This window comes from Zalophus californianus, chromosome 8 (genome assembly GCF_009762305.2).
Source record: "Zalophus californianus isolate mZalCal1 chromosome 8, mZalCal1.pri.v2, whole genome shotgun sequence".
Taxonomy (NCBI): Eukaryota; Metazoa; Chordata; class Mammalia; order Carnivora; family Otariidae; genus Zalophus; species Zalophus californianus.
The window spans coordinates 33214421-33238277 of record NC_045602.1 but is presented as its reverse complement, the minus strand read 5'-3'; the positions used below and the strand labels follow the sequence as shown (position 1 = coordinate 33238277).

The 23857-nt window shown below is 41.6% G+C and overlaps 1 protein-coding gene across 15 annotated transcripts in view; it reads left to right on the top strand.

Moving 5' to 3' along the window:
• Window positions 1-23857, top strand: part of SLC8A1 (solute carrier family 8 member A1) — a 369635-nt gene that overhangs the window by 291726 nt on the left and 54052 nt on the right. For 5 of the 15 annotated variants that reach the window (XM_027621061.2, XM_027621057.2, XM_027621062.2 and 2 more), the window contains exons 3-8: window positions 9090-9196; window positions 12421-12441; window positions 12879-12896; window positions 13011-13025; window positions 16750-16818; window positions 21099-21229. In XM_027621061.2, the coding sequence (XP_027476862.2) occupies window positions 9090-9196; window positions 12421-12441; window positions 12879-12896; window positions 13011-13025; window positions 16750-16818; window positions 21099-21229 (361 nt within the window). Of the gene's footprint in view, window positions 1-9089; window positions 9197-9739; window positions 9844-12420; window positions 12442-12878; window positions 12897-13010; window positions 13026-16749; window positions 16819-21098; window positions 21230-23857 lie in introns of all 15 variants that reach the window. The other 10 variants (XM_027621063.2, XM_027621066.2, XM_027621065.2 and 7 more) reach the window with 10 other exon arrangements.

The following is a 23857-nucleotide window of genomic DNA, read 5'->3' as shown; positions in this document are numbered from 1 at the left end:
TCCAGTTCTCTGTAAAATTCTCCTGGTATCCCCAGAGAACAGCAGGGTTTTAGCTGTCCCTGCCTCTTGCCTTGCTTGAAGCAGTCATTTCAATTACCACCTGATAACGCAGAGCTCAGTGCATGGATGACAAGGCCTTCTGGAGAATTACTTTGGTTTAGCTACTTTAGCAACTCTGAGCCTCCAAGTCTATTCAAGTTACAGAATAGTACAATCCCTGTTCATCAGGCTCTGCTTCATAGCTGGAGCTCCAGGAAAAGCATGATTTCAGTCCCCTCCATGTAACTAGCTGACGTGGTCAAAGGGGACCTAGAGGAGCTGGGACTGAGAAGCTGACCAGTAGCCCTTGTGCCCCTTGCTTCTCTGAATTTAGGATCCTGTACTTGGGTAGCCCATAATATGCGATGTAATCCCTCGCTACATTTGAAAGTGAACTTGAGCATATGGCCCATCACTCCATCAAATATTTCCTGACCCCCACCTCTGCCATCTGCCCGCTACCCCTTTTGGTGGCTGGGAGAACATGCAAGTAAGAACTAGAGAGTAAACCACTCCTTTTCAACTAATAATAACAACTGTTCCTAATATCTTACAGTTCTTTGCAAAATTATTTGGCATGCATTGCATTATTTGATCTTGGCAACACCCTGTGAAGTTGTATTATCTACAGTTGATGAATGATGACACCCGTGATTTGATCTTCACAATCACTGTGAAGTGAGTTGTATTATCCGCATTTGATAGACGGTAACACTGATGTTTAGAAAGATGCCAGAACTGGTCCAAAAACCTCAGCTAGGAAGTGGCAGAACCAAGAGAAGAACTTGGGTAATCTGCATCCTGGTATGATGCTCCTGACGTGTCATCAAAGGACACAACAGGTTGAGTCATGGCCCGGCCCCTCCTCTATGACCCATCTTAACATGGGATCTTGAGCAAATTCGCAAGTGAGTCCATGCCCAAAGTTTCTCTTAAGCTAAAAATGATGGGAGAATGTTATTAGAAATATATGAATAGCAGCCTGTTTTATCCTAATTTGGAATGTTCATTGGACAGGGGAGTTGATTTGGGTCACTTACAGAAAATGAGGAGAATAATGCATGGGTCTTCTCTGACTGCCCCTTTCTTTCCCTAACTCCAAATCCCCAAGCCACTCATCAAACCAATTTTTTAAGGAAAAAAAAAAAAAAAAAGCTGAAAATGGGCCAGGCATGTAAACCAAGGGATACAAAGGCCATCCACAGTGAGCCCATCTTTCCTCATAGGCCGAGAGAAATGAATGCCCGCGAGGGTGCTGGTAATGCCCGAGGTGATACGAACAGAGCTGGGGACTCTGCGAGGGGGCAGCGGCATGACCTAGGATTACAGTCCTCTCCTTTTCTTTTTAAATAAATGCCATGAAGGAAATACCACTTCTGACATTTCTATAACACTCTGTACTTTGGGGAAAAGAAATCAGCCAAGGAAGCAGGCCTGAGGCCAGAGCCACCAGAAATGCTTAGGATGTTAAAGTACAACATCAGTAGCCCTTGATCCTGGAGGGACGGATTCTGCAGGGAACCTGGGGCAAGGGGTGGACTGAGGTGAGCGGAGCTGACAGGCTGAGCAGTGGCACTTAGCTTTGGGGCCTGTGGCTCTCCCGTCTGGGGCATGCGGCCCTCTGGTTTTCTGTTTGGGGGGCTGGCAAACTTTGTAACTCCATACTGAAAAGCCTAAATGTTCTCACCACCTTTTCTCACCCAAGAAACAGTCCTTTCTAAGGGATTTATGCTGAAGCTTGCTTTTTTTTTTTTTAAATAACAGCTTTGTTAAGATATAATTTCACATGTCATAGATTCACTTAATTAAAATATGCGATTCAATGAGTTTTAGTGTATTTTTGGAATTGTGTAACCATTGCTACAATCAACTGTAGAACATTTTCATCACCCCCAAAGGAAAACGCATACCCATTGATCGTCACCACCCATTTACCCCCCAACCCTCAGCCCTAGGCAACCACTGAGCTAGTTTCTGTCCCTATGGATTTGCCTATTCCGGACTTTTCATATAAATGGAATTATATAATATGAGAACTTTTGTGTCTGGCTTCTTTCATTCAGTGTAATGTTTTCAAGGTTCATCTGTGTTGTAGTGTAGGGGAGGAAAAATAACTTTCCCTCTACCTTTTAGAGTTTATAGCTGAGACCATGTAATAAAAGAAAGATAAACAAGAGGGAAAAACCCGAATTTATTAACATGTACACCTCATGCATACATGAGAGACACCCAGGGAAAAATGAGTCACTCTCTAAGGTATCTGAAATGTAGGCTTCAATACCATCTTAGTAGGGAATGGGGTGGGGGATGAAGGCCTCTTAGGGGAAAGTAGGTGATTTTTAGGAAAGATGAAGAGATCCTTAGAAGAACAGATGGGAGGTATGACAGTTTGTGACAAAGTTTGTCAGGATGTGGCATCTACTTCTAGTCTCCTCTCCTGTGATAATGGCTGATGACATTCCCAGGGAGGGGATCTGTGACAATCAAGTTCATTTTGGAGCATCGGTCTTTAGGCAGACAGGGGAGTTCAGAGACAGGCTCTCCCTACATCTGCTGTTTTTCAAGTGCCCATAGCTCCAAATTATCATTATACCAAAGTGGCATATTCTGGGGTGGCATGTTCTGCTATCCTTCAGTAGCATGTGTCAAGATTTCATTTCTTTTTATTGTTGAATAATATTCCATTTATAATGAATAAACCACATTATGTTTATTCATTCATTAGTTGGCGGATATTTAGGTTGTTTCCACTTTGGGGCTCTCATGAATAATGCTGCTATGAGTATTGATTTATAAGTTTTTATGTGGACATATGTTTTTAAATCTCTTATATGCCTAGATGTGGAATTGCTGGGTCATAAGTGGAATTGCTGGGTCACTCTATCTTTCAATTTCTGAGGAACTGCTAAGTTTTTCCAAAGCAGCTGCAAGCATTTTACATTCCTACCAGCAGTGTAAGAAAGTTCTAATCGCTCTATGTTCTCTACAACCCTTGTTATTATCTTTTTGATTCTAGCCATCTTAGTGGGTTTGAATTGGTATCTCATTGTGGCTTTCATTTGCATTTCCCCACTAACTAATGATGTTGAGCATTTCTTCACATACATATTGGCCATTGTTGATCTTCTTTGGAGAAGTGTCTATTCAGATCCTTAGCCCATTTTTAAGTTGGCTTGTCTTTTTGAGTAATAGGAGTTTATCCTGAAGCTTTTAACACCAGGTGTACTGGGGATGAAATTTCAAATTTGCCTCACCTGATGACATCACTTGTGTGGTCAGAGAAGTTGCCAGATCTTTTGCCTTCCTGTGTGATCAATCCTGGTTCATTTCTTTCTTCTCAGTGTGGTGGCCCTGATGGGGAACGTTTCTACTTCCACAAAACGTGGCCTCTTGCTGACGTGGCTCAGAGGTTCGCTGAGAGCAGGGATATGAGGCGTTACTGTCTTCTGTGGCAGTTGAAATCCTTAGTTTTTCTACTCTCCAAATAGAACTTCCATTGTGTAAAAGCCTATCGGCAGACTTCCTATCACTTTGTGGGGAAGGAAGTCACTCTGGACGAGTGTAAACGCTGCTGCCAGAATGCTGACAGTGTTTTCTCGCCTGTACTCTGAAGGTGGCCTGGGGAGACCAGCCTTTCCTCAGGGGAGAAAACAACAGTTTTAAATACTCTGTGTAATCCAGAAAAGAACACTGGCGAAGAACAAAGCAAAATGGTTCTCCCATGTTTCAGTCTAGATTGCTAATTAGATCTGAAATTTAGTTTTGACTGACTTTCTCACAATTCTGTTCTTTATTTAATACATTCTTTGAAACATCAGGCATACATTCTTGCCCCCCATTAGCCAGCTGCCAGTCCCTGCTGCCTACTGGAACCACCTGAAAAACGTTTAAAAACTATCTTCATGTTGGGGCCCCATAACCAGAGAGTTTGATGTCACTGGTTATGAGTGGGTCCTGCCCCACACTCAAAGTTTGCAGAGCTCCAGATGTGATTCTAATACGCAGACAGGTCCAAAACACAGGCCCAGCTTTTACCAGCCTCTTAATTCATTCTCTGACTTAATAAAAGAACACATTGTCCTCTCTAGATCCATGCTTCTCAAACTTTCACATGCATAGCATCATCTGGGTATCTTGTTAATATGTAGATCTGATTTGGTGGGTCTGGGGTGGACCCTGAGATTCTGTAGTTCTAACAAGCCCCCGCCCAGAATTTCAACAGAGTTGAAATTCTGTCATTGCTAATGTAGGCAGTCCTTGTTAACATGAAGATAAAACAATAAACCTTTATATTTATTTAAAATAATGATCCAGATCCTTTAAAGTGGTCATAAAAATACTGCACAGCTGAATGAATAAGGAACTTTGTGGGTCATATATTTGAAGGTATCAGTCTTTGGAGCCAGTTACAGGAATCTCACTTTGTGACCTTGGGAGTTACTTAACTTCTGAGTCATTGTTTCCTCTGTGAATGGTAAGTAGCAGAAGCTACTTCCAGGGCTGTTACGAAGACAGGTGAATTAAGAAATAAAAAGTGCTCATAGGTCCATTGACCTCTCAGTATGCCTAAAGAGAGTTTAATTTTTTTAATAATAATTTTTAAAGCAGCCATTGCAGTATCTAAATATGTGAAATCCTCACTAAAATCCTTTGCATGGGGATTTAAAAGGAGCGTCTCTTCTCTTTAACGTTCCAAACTCATCTTTTTCTCACTTCTAACATCAAGGGCAGCCTTGAGAAAAAGAAACCACAGAAGGGCAAATCAAGGTGGAAATAGAAAAAGAGGCCCAGATGCTGCTTTGGCTTACTGAGGAGAGATCGGAATATATTTTAAAGAGATTTTCTTTTCTTTTCTTTTCTCTTTTTTCTTTTCTTTTCTTTTCTTTTCTTTTCTTTTCTTTTCTTTTCTTCTCTTCTCTTTTCTTTTCTTTTCTTTACCTCCATTAATAAAGCCACCTCTTTCTTTCCTTTCTACCATCTGCCTGAGTCACCACCAGACATACAAACTCCTTGGTGAAATGTTGGAAGGTGCTCAGGTCTTTTGAGACCCATCAGATAAGAGAGAGACTGAGAAGTCAAGTATACATGTTGGTTTAGTATTACCAAAGGAAAAGCACTGCAAAAAAAAAAAAAGAAAGAAAGAAAGAAAAAAAATCAAAAGGAATGACCTGCATTTTTCCGCTCAATAAACTGATCTTTCTTAATCAAATAATTTTCCCCCTAGAAATGGAACCAAGATGGATTTCCATAAAAACTTTGGCCACATTGAGAAATTATTTAGTGTTATCATAAGATTTGTAACTGCTTTGCTAGTTTCCAGAAAACATCACTTTTATAGTACACTGTTCAGCTTTAGAGATGTGTAAAAAATCAAGTGAAAAGCTCTCATTACCTTCCTCATAATTATGGTAGTTGAAAATTGCATGACATCAGTTTTTCTATTTGTTCCTTATTGGGGCGATAAGAGCATAAGAGCTGCCATTGGATGAAGGGCTCTGTCTGCCTTACTGTTCTGGACTTGTTTGGGTTAACCTGTCAATCCAAAGAAAAAAACTTTACCAACTTCACCCCGTTGGTAAAGAGAACAAAAGAACAGCCAGCATGAATCTGTGTTCTCAGGGAGAAGGAGTCCTTATGACAGAGCAAAAGCTCAGTGACTGTGGGATTGGTGTGGCAATGGGGGAGGGGGTCGGGGGAGAGGGTGCAAATGGGCGGGGCTCTAAGGTTCCTTCAATCCTTGAGATTCTATATCCACTGTGGAACTGTGAGGAACAGAGGTATGCTTCTGCTGATTATCAAACTATACCTGGAGTCCTCACCAAATGCGCCCCATCTCCTGTAACTTCCCATGTGATGAAAGAGGAGGCATTAGGCTCTGGGAAGTGAACAAGGGACAGCCTAAGGATCTGTTCCTTTAAAAATTACATTGATTAATTTCAACTTTGCTACCTTTGCTGGGGGGAGAAGCGAAAGGTGAGCATTAGCAATCCCTTCTGATTTTTACCTCTCTTGCTTCAAAGGGCTTATTCATAAGGATTGACTTTATCCTGCCTCTTTAAATGGACTGAAATGCCCTTTAATAAGCAAGCTTCCTATTAATCATTTTACTATGCAAGAGCACCAAAATCAATTTATAATTTAATGGCTCCTCCTGTCAGGGACACTACTGATGGTATTATTAATGATTTTGAAATATGCCATTATGCAAATCCCATCTATTTTAGGTGTCTTGGCCAGGCACCTACAGAAGTACTGGTTTCTTTTTCTTCTTCTTTGATTTTCCAGTGTCACAGTTATCAAATACTGAAACATTTTCTAAGGGTTATTATCCTAGTAAATAGTGATAATCTAAAGATCAACTTTCAGTGCTTATTTTATTATGCAAACAAATTGTGTGGGGCTTCATATATCTCACACTCATCAGCTACTCAGAGTATAGAAAATAAAGCTGTTAGGACAATAGAGGATTAAATTTGCCAGGAATAAGAAACAATGTTATTTGGTTGCTTCTATTTATTTCTGAATGAGTTGTCATGTTGCTCTTTGGGAATAAAACTGGAAGCTTTTTCTAAACAAAGGCACCCTATTAGCCAGGCTACCCCAACCATCTCTACTGTACTCTATTTCTGCAATCTAATAAAACGTGTGATGTGGTGTAGGATGGGTTGGGAGCACAAGATGGAGAAAGAGAAGTCAAATGTTTTTAGGTAATACAAGCAAGAACATTGCAACATGGCATCCACCTTAGTGTACCCTATCATGAAGTGATAACAAATAATGGGCCATGAGCTCCAAAAGATGGTAGCATGGCCCTTCTAATGCCCATTAACACTTTTCCACACTTGGTCTTATGGCTAATTGCTTTAGTAGAGCTGAACAACTGTAGTTTATGATTATAAGGCAGGAAGATAGAAATCCAAAATGCATAAGTTTGATGACAAAAAGGGTAAACTTTTGGCAGGTTTTTGTAGAATAGATTTGATTTCACTTATAACATCAAATCCAGTTCTGAAGTAAAGAGCACATGTATCGTCACTTCTTACATCTTCTTGTGCTTTCTCTAATAATTTGTAACTTTTGGAGATTGAGGAATGATCAGATATCCTAGTGTAGTCGGGGTAGACTGATTTTATATATATTTACACACACACACACATACACACACACACACACACACGTAAATAGGTCAATTCCAGAGAATAGTTTCAGAAGTTAGACAGGAACTGTGCACTACGTACCTGTAGTTGGACTTTGTCACACCGTTGGAAGTTTGTAAATATCTAACTACTCTGAAAAAATGATTATTGCTTTAGTCATTTATAGCTGCTCATCTGGCCTTCGTATTTCAGTCTTTGAGGACACAGCTGAGGTAGGAAAGAAAAGGCACTGTCATGAGCCCAACTCCTTGGTAATGAGAAATTGGATATGAGCATCATGCGGGGATGTTCGTAAGCTGAGGAGCAGGGAGCTGGTTATGGGGCTCTGGAGGGCCAGAAGCAATCATTTGATCTCAGGTCTACAGTGTTAACCCAAGAAAGCGAGACTAAAGCATTTAGCCTCAGGGCCTAGGGAATTCAGAGAATTCAAAGCAACTTCTACCTTTCTTCTCCTTTATACTAGGAAAGAATACTGATGCTCTTTGGCATATATAGGTATAAATAAAACTTGGTGGCTTTGATCAATAATTTAAAAAGGGGGGAGCACCTAGGTGGCTCAGTGAGTTAAGTGTCCAACTCTGGCTTTTGGCTCAGGTCATGATCTCAGGGTGGAGCCTACTTAGATCCTCTCTCCCTCCCCCTCAACCCCTTCCCACCCCACTCTCCCTGTCTCTTAAAAAAAAGGGGGGGAGTTACAAACTAATTTCCTTCCAGAAGACCTAGAAAATTCCACCGAAACTAAATAATGTCAATGACTAAAACTGTGCGTCCGTGTAAACTCAGTGTTTCAAAAACTTCAGTCGGAAATGTTCTTGGCCAGTGTTCCTGGAAAAAAAATTTTTTTCAAGGACAAACAAGTGTTTAGGGGGCTCCGAGTAAGTGGTAATATAGGAATTGATTAAGCCCTTATTAATTAGAAGGTAACATTAGGTATAGCTTCAGAGTCATCAGGCTTATGGGAAACTGAGATTTGCATAATATTTGCATTTGTCCTACAGTCTGCCATTTCACTCACAACCAGAGGACCCTAAGGCTAGAAGTGCTAACGGATGGATTGCGGGAAAAATTCTTAACTAAATGCTTTGGTGTATGGGTGGGGTTTGAAAGTGGTGTAAATAGTGTATTTTGTCAAAGTTGAACCTCAGCTTTGGTGGGATGAAAATCACTGTAGCGTCATGACCCCCCATCCCCCACCTTTCAAAATAGCTATTGGGAGGTCTCAGCTTCCATGTTTAGAAAGACATATAAAACATGAACATTTTCCCTTTGTGATCTAGGTGGAAAATCTGACTAGCCTGAGTAAGAGTTCGAGTCTAGGACATTGGGTGGAGTAAGATTAAGGAGTTTGATTTTATTTTGTGATGGTCTTATACATTTATTACAAAAATATTATGTTTGGAAATACAGTAAAGCAGAATAAAGGCCAAGAAAAATGACCCATAAACCTATTGCTCACAGACAACCTCTTTTGATATTTTGATGTGATTTACTGATTTGTTCTAAATGAGTAAATTCCAGGGCATGGTTCAGACAATCCTACGGTTAAGGCATTTATTAAATAAATATATTTTTCTTTTCTTATTATTGTGATCTGTGTTCTTCTGCTTTCCCTTCTCATGGTGATGATAAACCTACGAGTCCTGAGTGCTCTCTGTTGCCTAAAATCATTCCATGGCCTTGGGCAGGGGAGCTGTGCTTTGGGCGACCTCTCCAATCTTCCGGACCTATCCCATACCCCTCCTGGAAGAAGACAGTCACAGTACAGAAGTTTCTCAGTGGCCATTTGTCTGGAAGTGCAACTCGTTAACCTTGCTTTCGTCTTCTCTGTGTTCCTTCTCTTCTCTTTCTTTCCTCTTCCCCTTGTTCGTCAATTTCTATTCTTCTCTGTTTCAGCAAAACAATATCAGTCAAGGTAATTGATGATGAGGAGTATGAGAAAAACAAGACCTTCTTCCTTGAGATTGGAGAGCCCCGCCTGGTGGAGATGAGTGAGAAGAAAGGTGGGGGAGCTGCTCCAGGGCTGAGCCCAACAGCTTCTGCTGGCCTGTGCCACCCCTGGATGCCTGCACTCTTCAGACGTGGCTCACAACACACACATCCCTCCACCTATGTAACAGGGCATAGATCTCACCCCGGGGCCACAGCGGGCCCAGCCTGTAGCTCCATCGGCCAATTCTGGCTACTCTGCACATGGCAGGTCTGAGAGACGAATTTTCAGGGCAGTCAATCCTGCCTGTTTCCGGGAAGGGTGGTACTGATGCTGGCCATGCCAAAATGAAGCCCGCGTTCTGATTTCTCTTCCTAAGTCGGGGTACTTCCTGCTAGCTCACTGAAGCAGGAAGCATTTGTGAAAGTGGCAAATGAGGAGACAAGGTCACGGGGGCCCGCTGAGAGTAGCTGCCATGCCCTATTACATACTTGCGAGGTCCATGTGTTGCCAGTTCTCCCTTCCATAACATCACGGTAACATGCAGCTTGGTGAACACCTAGCATGAGCGTGTGACTCCAACCATTTGTTTTGCCTTTGTCTTGTGTTCCCACAGGAAGATCATTACCATTAGAATATTTGACCGTGAGGAATATGAGAAAGAGTGCAGTTTCTCCCTTGTGCTTGAGGAGCCAAAATGGATAAGAAGAGGAATGAAAGGTGTGAGAGTATACAAAGACATACCAGCGAGAAATTGTACTCTTCTCTCTCCGTGTCTCCTACTCTCACACTTAACTCTCTCCTCTTCCTCAGCTCCAAGTACTATCCTTCATTTCCTTTGAAGCTTTAACAGTTTCATCTCCCTTCCCTAATTCACAAACGCACCAGACAATGCCCATTTTCCTCAAGGAAATGCCCACTAACTTTGATTGAAAGCAGATTGAAGAAATACTAGAAGAGATTTCTGTAATTCAGGAGTGATGATCTAAAAAGCGTGATTTCTGTGTTCAGGTATTTACTACTCAGGGATCGTTCTAAAATGTCCTTCCAACTACTAAATCTCCCCTTGAACATTCGTGATAAAGACTACCTAATACCTATTAGTAGTGACAGATGAGTCTAATGGCAACTAATGAGTACTTTCAGAAGAATTCAATAATTAGGCTTCTTTAGACAACCCCATTTTCAAAAAAATATATATTTAATAAGAACAAAGATCCTTGAAGAGTAATGTTATCCACATTCTAGCATTCATTTTGGCCTGAGATTTTTTTTATATTGTCAAATATGATATTTAGAAGGGACCAGATGTAGGAAACTATAGTCATACAAATTTTCTTTTGTAGGAAGGGTATGGTCCTTTAGGAAGAATTTAGCCCTCGCTTAAGGCCTAACCAGCCTTATGCTCTGAAATGTTTTGATTCTTATAGAATCTACAAACTTAAAATATGTGTAGTAAAAAAAGAAAAGAAATAAACAGTATCCTATAACTAGATTTTTTTTTAGTTGATTTGTACTTACATATTTTTAGGAAAATATTTGAACAAAAGCCAATTTCTTTGTCCTCTTTGATTTTATTTCTATTTTCTGCCGCCTATCTTTGATAAGGAAGGACAGGAATTTTATACCACCCTTAAAGATAATTTTTTATTCTGAATTTTTACAAGGGCTTCCTACGATTATCCTCTAACAGTGGCCACTTTAAAGGGATCATGTAATTATACATGTAAAATGAGCTTACTACACATTAATAGCTCTTACTCATTGCAACCAAACAATTGATGACTAGCGTAGAAGATGATTAGATGGACCCCTTTGTAAGAAATTTATACTTTTACATGTAAGGAAAAATATCAAATATATAGGACTAATTCCTATATAGACCCAACATTTGGGGGAATTTAATCTCACATTTGTAAGAACTCACTGACTTCAGAGTCCATCAGAAAAAGAAAAAAAAAAAAAAAGTGCATGTCCCTGACCTAATCATGTCCCAAATGGTAACGGGAGCCGTTTGGAATGATGGAGAATGGAGCACTGGGGACCCATTTTAATGCAGCCTATTTAATATGTTTCATAGGCAGTAGGCAGAAGGAAAAGACACTAGAAAACTGAGCTGATTTCTTACAAAGATGGGATCAAAAATGCCTCATTAGCATACAGGAAAAAAGCACTTACTTCTAAATGTATTCCTCCAAAACACTGTCTTTTATCTAAAGGAAGAGCATCTTGGATACAGCTCTTTCAATTGTCGTTTTAGTAAAATATGCCCTCATGTAAAGGCAAATTAAAATTCCTTGATAGCACTATCTGGTTTCACACCCTCCAAGTGGATTCTTGTCACTATAAATAAAATTACCGACTTGTTTTAGAAAGTATCCTCTAATGCCACTAACTGTTAGCAGCAAAATGGGGCTGAAAACAGAATTGTAGCATTCCCCTCCACAGCTCCTGAAGAAATTTATATAATATGTTTAGCTAGGGAGCTTTCACCAAAATAAATTGCTACTGTATAGTCTGGGCTTAAAGCACATAACCTGGAAGACAAATTATGGATGCGATGCCCCCTCCCCACCACCTGCCTTGTCAGTTTCCATGGAATTATGTGTCCACAAGAATTGTGATTGTCTAATTATACCATGCAGAAGTCATAGAGAAGGACGCACAAACAAATGCAAATTCCTGGCACCCAAGTTTTGAGGATTTCAAAAACATAAGCATCCCTTGATGGCCAAGGAATACCCTGCAAATAGAACCTCCAGGGAGAGCATTACCTTGGACCAAAGTCTCCTTCAGGCAGGGCAGCCAAAATGGAATTTCCTAAGATGTTTTATCTGTTTCCATTGAACGGAAGGTGTCACACCTGAGATCCTGGATGATTTAAGACTTCCGTGTGTTGAATTCAGTAACTCCTGGGCAATATTTAATGAGGAAGACTCACTCAAATGCAGTTAAGATTAACTTCATAAAACATTTCTACTCTATTTGGTAAACTAGATACATTTACTGTATGTAAACATATATAGTAGAAATGTTTTATTAAATGCCAAAAAATAACAGATAAGGGGAATTGTATCCATATATAATAAGTCACACACATTTGCAAAAACTTAGTATTGGGATTGTTTATTGGAAACTGTTCCCAATGCCACATTTCCCTGGGAGGCACCCACGTTAGCAGTGTCTTCCTACCACTGGAATCAGATCTGCCTGGATTTCTTTCTGCTGATATTCCTCTTACTTTCATTATTCATCTGGTCTCTTATTCTGTGTTGTCTTTGTCTGTTTCCTCCACAGCCCTGTTATTGAATGAGCTTGGTAAGCATTTCATTTCTTCCATTTCCTTTCCATTTCTCTAGGTGATTTTCCGTGAATGTCAGGTGGTACAGTAGTTTTCTGACCTTTATTTCTATTGATTTACTGGCAGGATTGTCATGTAGGGCCATTGGCCTCATTTTTGTGTAGGTTAGATAGTTAATATTCCATTTTTAGTTTAGTATGATCTTTTTAAAAACCAGTGATTGCTTAGGTCTGCACAAGAATGAAATGTGTGCACTAAGTCCCATAATCTTAAAAGAATGAGTAGTGATTAAATCACAAATGGATGTTATCTGATTTTTCTTAATTGTAAATGTAATTAGGCAAGTTGCTGTATCTTATATGGGTGGCCAGGCAGTCCGATGTCACTGGTATTTGTCATTTAGAATGTAAGTTAAATAAATTGTAACATTTCTTCTTTTTTTTTTCTTTTTTAGGTGGCTTCACAATAACAGGTATGAATTTTTAAAGCTAATGACGTCGAATTTTATTTTTTTGCTTTCTGTCTTCGCCATATGTTGTTTACATTTTTAAAAATCGCTTCTCATTTTTATTTGCTTTGAATGAAGGAAAATACCTGTATGGTAAGACAGATATTTTTTTTAATGTTCTTCATTTTCCCCCAAATGCCCTTAAAAATCAAAACCACATTTTATGCAACCTGTGTTAACATTTAGCTGTGGCACACGGTGTGCTCTTGCTGATTTTACACACTTAACATTGTACACATTAACAGTGTGTGTGTTGTGTTTATGTACAAGCAAATCTGTATGGAGAACCTGTAACTGTTCACATTTTGATACTGGTCGATTTGAAAATGTTCACGTAGCACTGATGATGTGCAGTGTATTCTGCTAGATGCTCCAGGGTACCAGATTAGATAAGACAATTGCTGGCCTCAAGGAAACATAGGAATTGACATCCAGGACAAAGCTCGGTCTCCTAATACTATATGATGCCCTGATAGCAAAGGGCAGAGCAGTCCCTTCTCATTCTACGACGTCAGTCTGAGCCCCTCTTTGGGGACTTGGGTTTGAGGATTATTAACATGATCCCTAGAAGTGCATTACACAGTGCTCTATGCAAACCCAAAATGCCACTCAAAGGGTTTAAAACTCTTAAATTCATGTTGGCATCCATCCTGCGTTGATCACGTTACTTAACACAACTCTAAAGCTATTTTCTTGTGTACAGAAGGAAGAAGGTGTCTCCTTACGGTATCTTCCCTTTTGACCCTAGGTTTATTCCCACCCTTTGAGAATCATCTAGGCAGATTTAGAGAGAGAGAAATATCAAGTGGTCGGCGTGATGTGTTTGAAACTGCAGGTTAAAGATGTCTCTAAGGGCATCCTGTTGGCCACAGCGTTTTCCGATATATTGTGCAGATAACACTACTGTAATTATTTTTTTTCTGCAATCAGCTGAACCAAAATACTTAAAGGAGGAAATATTCCCCCAGATTCCAATTTTGCAAATGCTGTGGTAAGGGAATTGGGGGTTAATTGAACCACTGTTCTTGTAAACTCATGATCAGGTAGTCCCAGCATGATTCTATCCCAAGTAGAACTTTCTGAATACGAGCAATTTCACAGGGGCTGTTGGCTCTCCACTGATCTTCTCCAGACGTGGCATCTAATGACAAAATGATCCAAAGACTCTCAGAGACACAGAAATTGAAAAGGATAAAAATGTTAAACAGGACAAGTCCTCACAGAGGATTTTTAAAACCTGAGCCATCTCAAGCTCTCCCAGGTCAAGTCTCCCTCACTGTGCGCTGCTGAAGATGCTATTTTTGAATCTAATGCAGGAATTTCCATTTATTTTAAGTTGGTTATCCTTGTGAGATTTGAGGGAGGAAGAAATTGGGGAAGACAACCTTCATGGCTTCTGAAGTAATTAGAAAGAAAAAGTCAACCATTTTAGAAATAGTATAGCGTCTAGCAGCACCTTCAGCCTTATGCAGCCTGATAATGAGATCTTCACCAAAAATCTTGGGCTGTAGAATGCTTTGTTAAAATGCATTGATATATTTAGGTATTTTCCTATTTTCCTTATTGAATATGTCAGGATTTTCCTTTTAGGGCCTTCCTTCCCTATCACTTGAAGTATCTAGGTAATAACAGAATCCTATTTTTCTTTTCTCAGGAATTGTTCATATCATGTTCTAGACTATCTGTCTGGTAATGTCCAACATTCCCTGCCTAGGACACATCTTGCATTCAAGAGAACAGAATCACTTCTTCCAAAGATTTCTATCATTTCATGTACTTCATTAAATTCTTTCTTTTGGCTTCAATTTGAAATAATAGTTTGTCTATTGTTACCACCTTTTCCCAACACTTGAAATTGATACAGTTAGAACAAGTCAATGTTCCAAAAACTCTCTGGGAATCTCTACATTGGCCTGTTCTTCTCACAGTATATGACCCTTCTTCTCCCAATCCAGGTCAGAGTGCCTGGGATCTACTCTCTATAGATGCCCTGGGGAAGGTTCTAAAACTTAGGTCTACACAGTGAAAAGCAGCTTTAAGTCTAAAGAACTTTTCTTTAAAGTCAATTTGAGGCTTTGAAGTCAAGGCTTTGAGATGCAGGGGCAATAGAGAAGAATTAATCTAGCCCTTGGACTCTGCCTGCAGCTTTTACATGGTTTTGTGCAGCTGAGTGTGAAAATCTAAATTTGAAACAGGATATATGGAAATTGAAAAAGTCATTTGGTCCACAGCCCAATATGTTTCAGAGATTTCATTAGTGGTGGACATTAAGTGCTGGAGGTGATTTTGGAATTTGCAAATCTTTATGTGTTGCTCCTAGACCTTGCCTCATTGAAAGGCCCTTGTTGGAACCTATGATCTCATTGTCCCTTGACCTTTTTGGCATATAACATGATAACCCCCTATACATTATAGCTCATTAGAGTTTGTAAAGCATTTCGTATTCATTATATCATTTAATCTTCAACCTTATGGAGTACGATTTTATTTTTCTCACTTATAGGGAGGAAATGAAGCTTGAAAGCGATTAATTAATCTACCCCAAATCACCCATCCAGGATTCAGAGCCTGGCCCTCTGACTTTAAGTCCACAGCCATTTGATGAGTGTTCTAACCCCAGCACTTTCATCTCCTCCCTCTCAGTCTCTTTATTCCTACCTTCATCTTAACCCCTTGGCAATCCAAAGCCCAGCTATGCCACATAAATGCCATCAGTGTGAATTCCAGTCAAATGAGAAATGAGAGGGACCCTGGGAGGGGAAAACTAGAGCACCTTAATTTGTATTGCTTAAAAAAATTAAGTGTTCTGATTCAATTTGGAGAGGAGAGAGGCATGTCTGATTCCCCCAAACAAGCAGCCATAGAGTTATATATTAAAAGTCAATATACTTCTTTAAAAGTTGCTTTCCCAATTATATTATGCTCATCATATAATAGACTTTAACAAGGTACATGGCTTTTTTAAAACATTTCAATCACTCCAGTACCAAGGGTAGAGGAACAAATCCCCTTCAACTTTAGCTTCATTTATAGTTGAGGAAACTGAGTCTCAGAGAAGAGAAATCCTCTACCCTTATTTCGATGGCAAACATATGGCAGAGTTGGCACCAAGTCCCAATCTCACGATTCTCAGATCAGTTCAAGGTAGCTCTTGGTAGAAGCCAACAGCAGGTAGATTTGGCATTCAACTAAGCCAGAAGTTTAATGAAAACCCTAGGCCTAGGTAACCCAACAGTTACTGTGATGATGGCATACCCTCGCAAAGCCTACCAGTGTATGAAACTTTCTCCCATTCGGACTGCTCAGGAAATAGATAAGTATGTTCCCAGATGCTAAGTTACTCAACCCTCAAACAAACTTGTAATATGGATGGAGCAGGTGTTAATATCCCCATTTACCTGTGGGGAAACTGGGAAAATGGCCTGCTCAAGGTTATGTCATTGGCACCAGTACGCTTCAAAACCAAGTTGCCTGTCATCACACTAAGTGCTTTCCATTGTTTCACGAGGCCTCTGGAAGCAGTAACTTGAAGGACAAGGACACTCCCCTTAGATGCCTGCAGGAACCTAGCTGCACCCCCTCTTGAGGAGTGTGTGGTTCATTCACATAATCTGGTTTGGCTCATAGCACACTTGACCCATTATTTGCTCACTTCTGTGGCCTCCATAGCGGTGGCCTCTAACCATTCAACCCCTAAACTAACACTGCTTGTGATGTGTGCATCTGGGTGTGATGTTTAGCTGACTAATTCCACAGAGCTCTGGTAGCAAACCAACGCAGTCCATTCTAATGATTTTCTGCCTGTCCTTTTTGCTAGGCCAACCTGTCTTCCGGAAAGTTCACGCTAGAGAACATCCTATTCCCTCTACTGTAATCACCATTGCAGGTACTCAGTGCATCATGGTCCTTGAAAACCACAGTTTAATTTGCTTGAAGTTAACTGCCTTCAAGTGTTCTTTAAGTCTTTAGACATTAAAGTAGCACAGTTTGGCCCGTGTCCCCACTAGAACATTGCTAAATAATGCAGTGGTTTCTCTGAAGCTCTGAGCATGGTGGGTCGGTAACAAAACACAAGCGTATGCATGCAGGACAGGAGGCCTGGTAGAGGGAGCAGCACGGGCGTGCAGAGAAGGTTGACCGCCATGACCTCTCCCTCTCAAGGTTCAATGGATTCCAGATTTCCTGCAAATCTCCCCCCTCAAACATGGGTCTTTCATTCCAAGTATAATGACGTTTCTTTAAAAGCAAGCTATACTTCTTTCTAGAACCTGCCTTTCTTGCCTCCAGGCAATGTTAGCCACATATGCATGGGTGATAGTACATCTGTGGGGGTTCTTCAGAGGGAACATTGCCAAGGTGACTAGAGGATCACACAACCATCCCGGGTCTACTGTAAGCTTAGAGCCCAGGCAGCATCTCCAAGTCTGCGTGAGGACAGGGCTGTTCCTTCCTCGGTCATCCCCATCGCCATCACTGGCCATGGTGGGAGAAACATTTCCTCCTTTCCTCATCCTCACATGCCACTTCCCTACTCGATGATCATGATACCAAGACCTGACTGCAGACTTGTTCCAGAATATTCCTAGTGGAAATAAATAGACCAGTCTCCTGGCTCTAACCAGCAAGGCCAGTCAGGTGCTGAAAACTGTCAAGAGGTCTCTACTCTCAGACTTGTCACAGCACAGATCTGAGCGAAGGATTAAAATAACCTTGAGCAAAGTGTCCCACCGCTGGCCTTGTACCCCTTTCCGAATTTGACATTGTTGGTTAAGATTAAAGATTGCCACGACGTCAAAGAATAGCAACAGTAGCTCCTCAGGTGCAGATCTGCATGTGGTTGTTCTGTTTTCTAATAGGGATTCTCCCTCTGAGCCCTTCACCTCTCATGGCCCTCCTGCTTCAAAAAGCAGCCGAGCCAGAAAGCATTAGCAGCAGCTTTTTCAGACATCTCGGGTACCTATTAGCTTCTGTAATTTGTCATTTGCAAAATCAATTACTCAAAAGAAGGGAGGTCCTCTACTGGTGGTTTTATCACAGGCTGGCTTTATGTCCTGTCAATACGGATTTTAACAGGGGGTATGGATTATCCATTTGATCTTTAGGTTGTGTTGGTTAGTTAAGACCGTGATGTTCTGTGATTGATTATCAACTTCTCAGTAAAATATGGTGAATTTAAAAAGCATACATGTATCTGTATGGAGAGACAGAGACAGAGAATGACTTTTCTGTCTGAGAAGCAAAACTAAAATGGCAGCATGTTGTCACTGGGCATAAATAAGGAGGTAAAACTGACTTGGCCAGAGTGAAATGGACTGCATTTGATCCAGCATTCAAAGTGAAAAGGAAACAAAACAAAACAAAACAAAAATAAAGTGAAAAGGAAACAAACATAATAGACGATCCCAAAAAAATGGTGTTCAACTATTTCCCCAATCAATATGAGATACTAAAGAGAGGACACTTTTTAAAAATACTCCCAGCTCTCTTCTTTGCCAATATCAAAAATCTGCACCATAGATAGTAATTTATCAGGATCGTTGTAGAGCAACGATCCAGTTGTCTCCTCCATTACATAGAATTCTCCCTTAAATGCTCGTGACATTTACTAAGTGAAAATAGCTCTGACCCCTCCATGAAATTATGCCTTTGTGCTTTGACTTCTGTCTGTGGAATGCCCCTTCTTACTCTACCACCTCCTACCCCAACCTTAGCACCACCTTCCCCTGGCAAGCTTCTCTGCAGGTTTCAACGCCAATTTCAAATATGTCCTCTTTCCTGAAGCCTTCCCTGACTCCCTTAGGCAGAGCAAGCTGCTTCCCCACCCTGACCCCTCAGCCCTCACCTTGCTGCACTAGAAGTTGTCCCATCTCTATGCCTCACCTCCCTTGTGAACAATGAACAAAGGATCTTTATATGCATAGAGCAAATGTCAGGAACTAGTTACAGGCATAATGGTACCAAACGAAGCATTTCTTCCTGATCCAAAGGACTGAAAGATGATTAAAAAGGGAATAACCTTTCTAATCACTGTGATTTGATTTCATTTACTACCATGTCCATTTATCTAATACCATGTTCCAAATAATTTCATTTTGTGAAATATGGTATTAAACAATGCTACCACATCACCATTCTTTTGTAATTTCCCCAGTTTTCTACCTAAATTGCCTTGAACCCCATTTAAAGCAAATTATCATTTATAAGTAAATTACAGAAAAGGAAGCCATAATAAATATACTCTCCCAATGGCTTTGCAATTCAAAAAATAAACCCAGTTGTTCTTCTGGAAAAATAATTTTCATTTGATGTGAGTCTCTAAGACATCCATGTTCAGCCAAGGTTTTGACCAAAGACACTAATGTGACCTGCTGCTAAGAAACTACCAATAACCTTATCCTGGGTTCAAGGATCAGAAAACAGTGGGAATCACAATATGATTGATTTGAGCACTGGATAGATTGGACATCACATATCCCAGCCTCCCACTTCCTTGACTACACATAATTTCAAGGACAAATCCTACGGACACCAGTTGTAACCCTTTGCCCTCTCTTGGGTCATAACGTCCCAAGCCTACTATAAAACACATTACTACTTTTACAGTTAAAATTAGTCTCCTTGCACCTCTCCTTTGCTAACTTTCAGCAGTTTCTGGCCAGTTCAAAATCAGGTATTTTTTAGTCTTCATCTAATCTCCTCGGGGCCCCGTAAAAACTGGGAATAGAAAAGCAGATTCTAAAATACTCCTTTAGGAAGACACTATTGAGTACATACTAAAGAATTAATTAATATGCTACATTCTGCTTCTGCCTTGGGTAGGTTTTGACACTTGGTATATAAAATGCTAGCAGAATCCCTAGCCCCTCTGCTCCGTGCCCTAGCAGTGAACAACCTGCCCAGGAACCAGTTCTCTACAAAATTTACTAGAGCAACAAATGGAACCACCACAGCAGGGTCCTCAGCAGAGGGAAACCATGTCTTTGGAGGGAATGAGAGACGTGGACTCCTACAGAGCTGATGCCTAAAGGCAAAAGGCAAGAAGAGTGGGCTAGAAGTCCCTTCCTTTCTCATGTTTTCCTCAGTCAACAGATTCCTACTGCAGGCAATTTGCCTGGAAAGTTCTAGAAGCAAAGGCATCAGGGCTGAAGTCTTTCCATACCACCATACTACTTCCTTGAGATGAAGTACCTTTGACTTGACTCTGAGGGGAAGTAGCCTGTCTTGTTCCAGCATCCTAGGCCTGAAGGACAAGGAGGTAGCGTCATTACAGGAACACTGTTTGCCCTTCACATGTGCGTGGCCTTTTCGGTCTGGGATTTATCCTAATGATCTTCACACAGAGAGGAGCCAACTGTGAGCTTCCTCTCATTAATGGACTCTCAAGTCCATTAACATTTTCTTAACACCCACTAGCCTCTCCTGGAGTGTCAGCTACATGGTGGTTCTGGAAATAATCACGCTCACATGGTGAGTAGTATTAACTCCCAAAGGCCTCACCTTTGCCCTCCCTGTTTACTTTAAGATGAACGTGGTCAAGGTCTTCCTAACAAATGCGAACTCTTCACCAGAGAGAGGAAGCACTAGAGCCCAGGCATCTTGGTGAGATGGAATGGATGTTTTGCTTCTTTCCTTGCAACAGGGGCTCTGGCTAAGATCAGACTTTCCCTTCCACCAACTCCTGGGCCCGGGGGCGTTTTTGTTGCCTCTAGAAAGTGGAGAGGCGGGGGCCAGATTCCTCCATCCCTTGTGGGACTCGAGCAGTTTTCCTTGCGGTTCCTTTGGTCACCTGCTAAGGGAATGTGTTCCAACAGCCAGATGACCCAGCATCAGAGGGGACAATTAGGGGATTCCCTCAACAGGGACAATGTGCAGGCAGAGACTTTCTCGGTGACATGCGTCTATGTGTTGCTTTCCCGATCTGCACATTGGCTTATGCTCAGGTTGTGGGTCATCACAGCCACTTGCTGTCAACAAGCACAACAGTGGTGTGCTGCCTGACCTGCCCAGAGCCTCTGTGCAATTCTCCCCTCGAGTGATGATCTCGCCCGAGGGACTTTTAGTGGGTCATCAGGGCTTCCTTCCTTCTTGGTTTCCTTGTAGCAGAATCCAGGGATTTCCAAAGAGGATTGAGCACACTGCTAACTTTCTTGCCCTTCCCTTTCACAGAGGAATGTGATGACAGGCAACCACTGACCAGCAAAGAGGAAGAGGAGAGGCGCATTGCAGAAATGGGGCGCCCCATTCTGGGAGAACACACTAAGCTGGAAGTGATCATTGAAGAATCCTATGAATTCAAGGTATGCTTACCAACACTGCCCACAAGGGGAGGCCAGGTCCAGCTTGGAACCAAGACTATTCATAGTGTTAGCGATTTCGGGAACCGGCTCATTAACCGAGAAGCTTCTCAGAGCAGAACTAGAATTGGAAAGTTGGTAGGGAACCAAGAGGTCCTGCAAACCAAATGGTATCAGAACCAGGGTCCAGAGGGTGGCATCTGTCCCTGCATAGGGTCAGGGGTGCCCCAAAGCGAGGACGTTGTCTGAGGGCATAGCAAGGAAGAAGCAAAGGTAGATTCCAGGAGATTTTTCTGTGTGGAAGGAACCAGGCTGTGTTTGAAGAAGGGAATAAATCTATCAGAAGCAAAGCATTCACACTGCTGACAATTAGGAGGCTTTTGTTGGTGGAGGGGAGATGGCAAGCTCTCCCTATAGCACATCCGTCCCATTGACAAGTTCTCATTTATATTTAGTCCGCTTCAGATCCCGGGACCTATTAGCACAGTCAACCTGCCGAAGGTATATAGTGCCTATAACCAGAGAGTTTACAACTGAGCTGATAAAATTGGATTCCTGGTTCTCTGGGTGATGAAAGTCCTTTTTCAGAAGTTAATCAGATGGGCCTTAGGGTGAGCTTAGCATTTTGAGGTGAAACTTCCTGTCCATCTTAGGTGCTCCCTCTGCCCCCTACCCCACCTTCCATCCCACCGTGTCCACAACAGCCCTGATGTCTGAGAACACCCTTCAGGAGAGCCACACTTGACGTCTGCAGTGGGACATGAAAAGGAACGTTGTTCTCTGGTTTTCCAGAACCACAAACCCAGACAGCAGATGTACTTTCCCCACTTATTTTTCAAAAGCAGACTCTGCTCCTCTTTGCAAAACCAGAATGAGGATCCCAAAAGAGAGAAGCGGGCCAGGAACTTGAAAGCCTCAATATTTTATCTTAGATATTTCATATCAGTGGTCTCTTTTCCTTTAGCTGGATCCATGAATTTTTTTTTTTTTAAATTGGTCCACAAATTGAGGTGCCTGAGAGGAGACAGGTAGAAAGAAAAAATGTCTTTTGCAATCAAAGTGGAATTTTTAAGATAAAAATGCAATTAAACTTCCCCCTTCAGGCTGCTACAAATCACTGTTTCTTTCCCTCATTCCCATGGAAAGAAGGAGCAGGGGTAAAGACCGGGGCCAGTGCTTTCTAGGCAGACCCCAACTATCAGAGCTCAGCTGTTGTTCGATCTAGAACCTGCCTCACTCCACACGTAAGACTGGCACACATACACACAGGTTCCCTGTGATCCCGGGATACAGATGACTCAGACTATCCATTTCTATGGACCAGTCTGTCCAGACGTATTCAACCTCTCTCTTCCTCATTCACCCTCTTTTCATCTGGAATCAGAGGGCCTGGTGCAAGCTTGTCCCCCACCCCCAGGGCTCTCATGGGGAACAATTGTGTGTTCTCTCCCTTATCGGACAACCCTCAACCTTCCCCTTCCACGTACCCATGACTAAGAGGAGCAATCACAGAAATTTCTGGAGGAAGCATTAGGTTGGGCATGGCAGGGCACAGTCTCCTAGGCAGCAAAGCTTTCTTGGGTCCAGAGTTCTCTCTGGTAACCACTCCAATGACCTGAACATTTGAAAGTCCCCCAGTCTCTTTACCTAAGTTCACTTGTTCAGGGTTCTTTTCTTCCTAGAATAGCTCCCATAGACTATTTCCTCCCACCTCCTCAAAGTTCATCAGTAGTTACTGTTAACACAAAAGGGAAATTGGGAGCATGTCCCTGAGGTGCCCTCAAATATCAATTTTGGATATTATGTCATTCTTTTAAGAAATTTCTTTTTCTAGACCATAGCTATTTTAAAGACCTTTTTCAAAGCTCTCAGAACTGCTTGAAGACCCAAATCTGGGTGATACCTCACCATGTCCCACTCTGCCTTTGCCCACTGGGTTCTTTACTATGTTGTGACTAAGGGCTTGACTTTCCTAATACCCACTGTTGAGGGTGAGGTTACAACAATCGCTTCCAGGTCTAGGGCAGTGAGAGTTGATCATTGGCATATAGGAAACCTCCAGGTGAATATAGTTGGACGGGTCTAAGTTCAAATTCATCTTAGTCAGTTCCCCTCCTCCCATAGGTCAAGGGAGGACACATATGCAAAATAAGTCCCAGGTAGAACCCAGGCTCTCCCATAGTCCCCCAGGATCAACATGAACTAAAGTTTATAATCTACCCTGGGTTTTTCCTCCACGTAAATTTTAACTTTCATTTATTTTAAAACTTCGTTCTTTAGAGAGATTTCTTGAGGCAAGTCTGTGTGTTGAGCTCTTACAGCAGTTTCTCTCTTTCATTGTTTATCTGCCCAGGTGATGGGATTCTCTGCCTTGGCATGAGAACAGAGGGCTCCCTTGGGGAGGCCTGTTCCATGTTTCCAAGACATTTAGGAAAGATCAAGGTCATTTCTTGTTACATTCTCCACAGAACTTGGAACTGGCATCAGCCAAGATATTCAGAGTGCTTGATGAAATGGGGCTGAGGCCAGAGAGAAAAGACATGCTTGTCATGTGCTTCAAGTTATACCGTGGCCAAGAGCAGTGACGGTTAGAGCTGTTATCAGGGGCACTGGCATTCTGAGACACAGGCT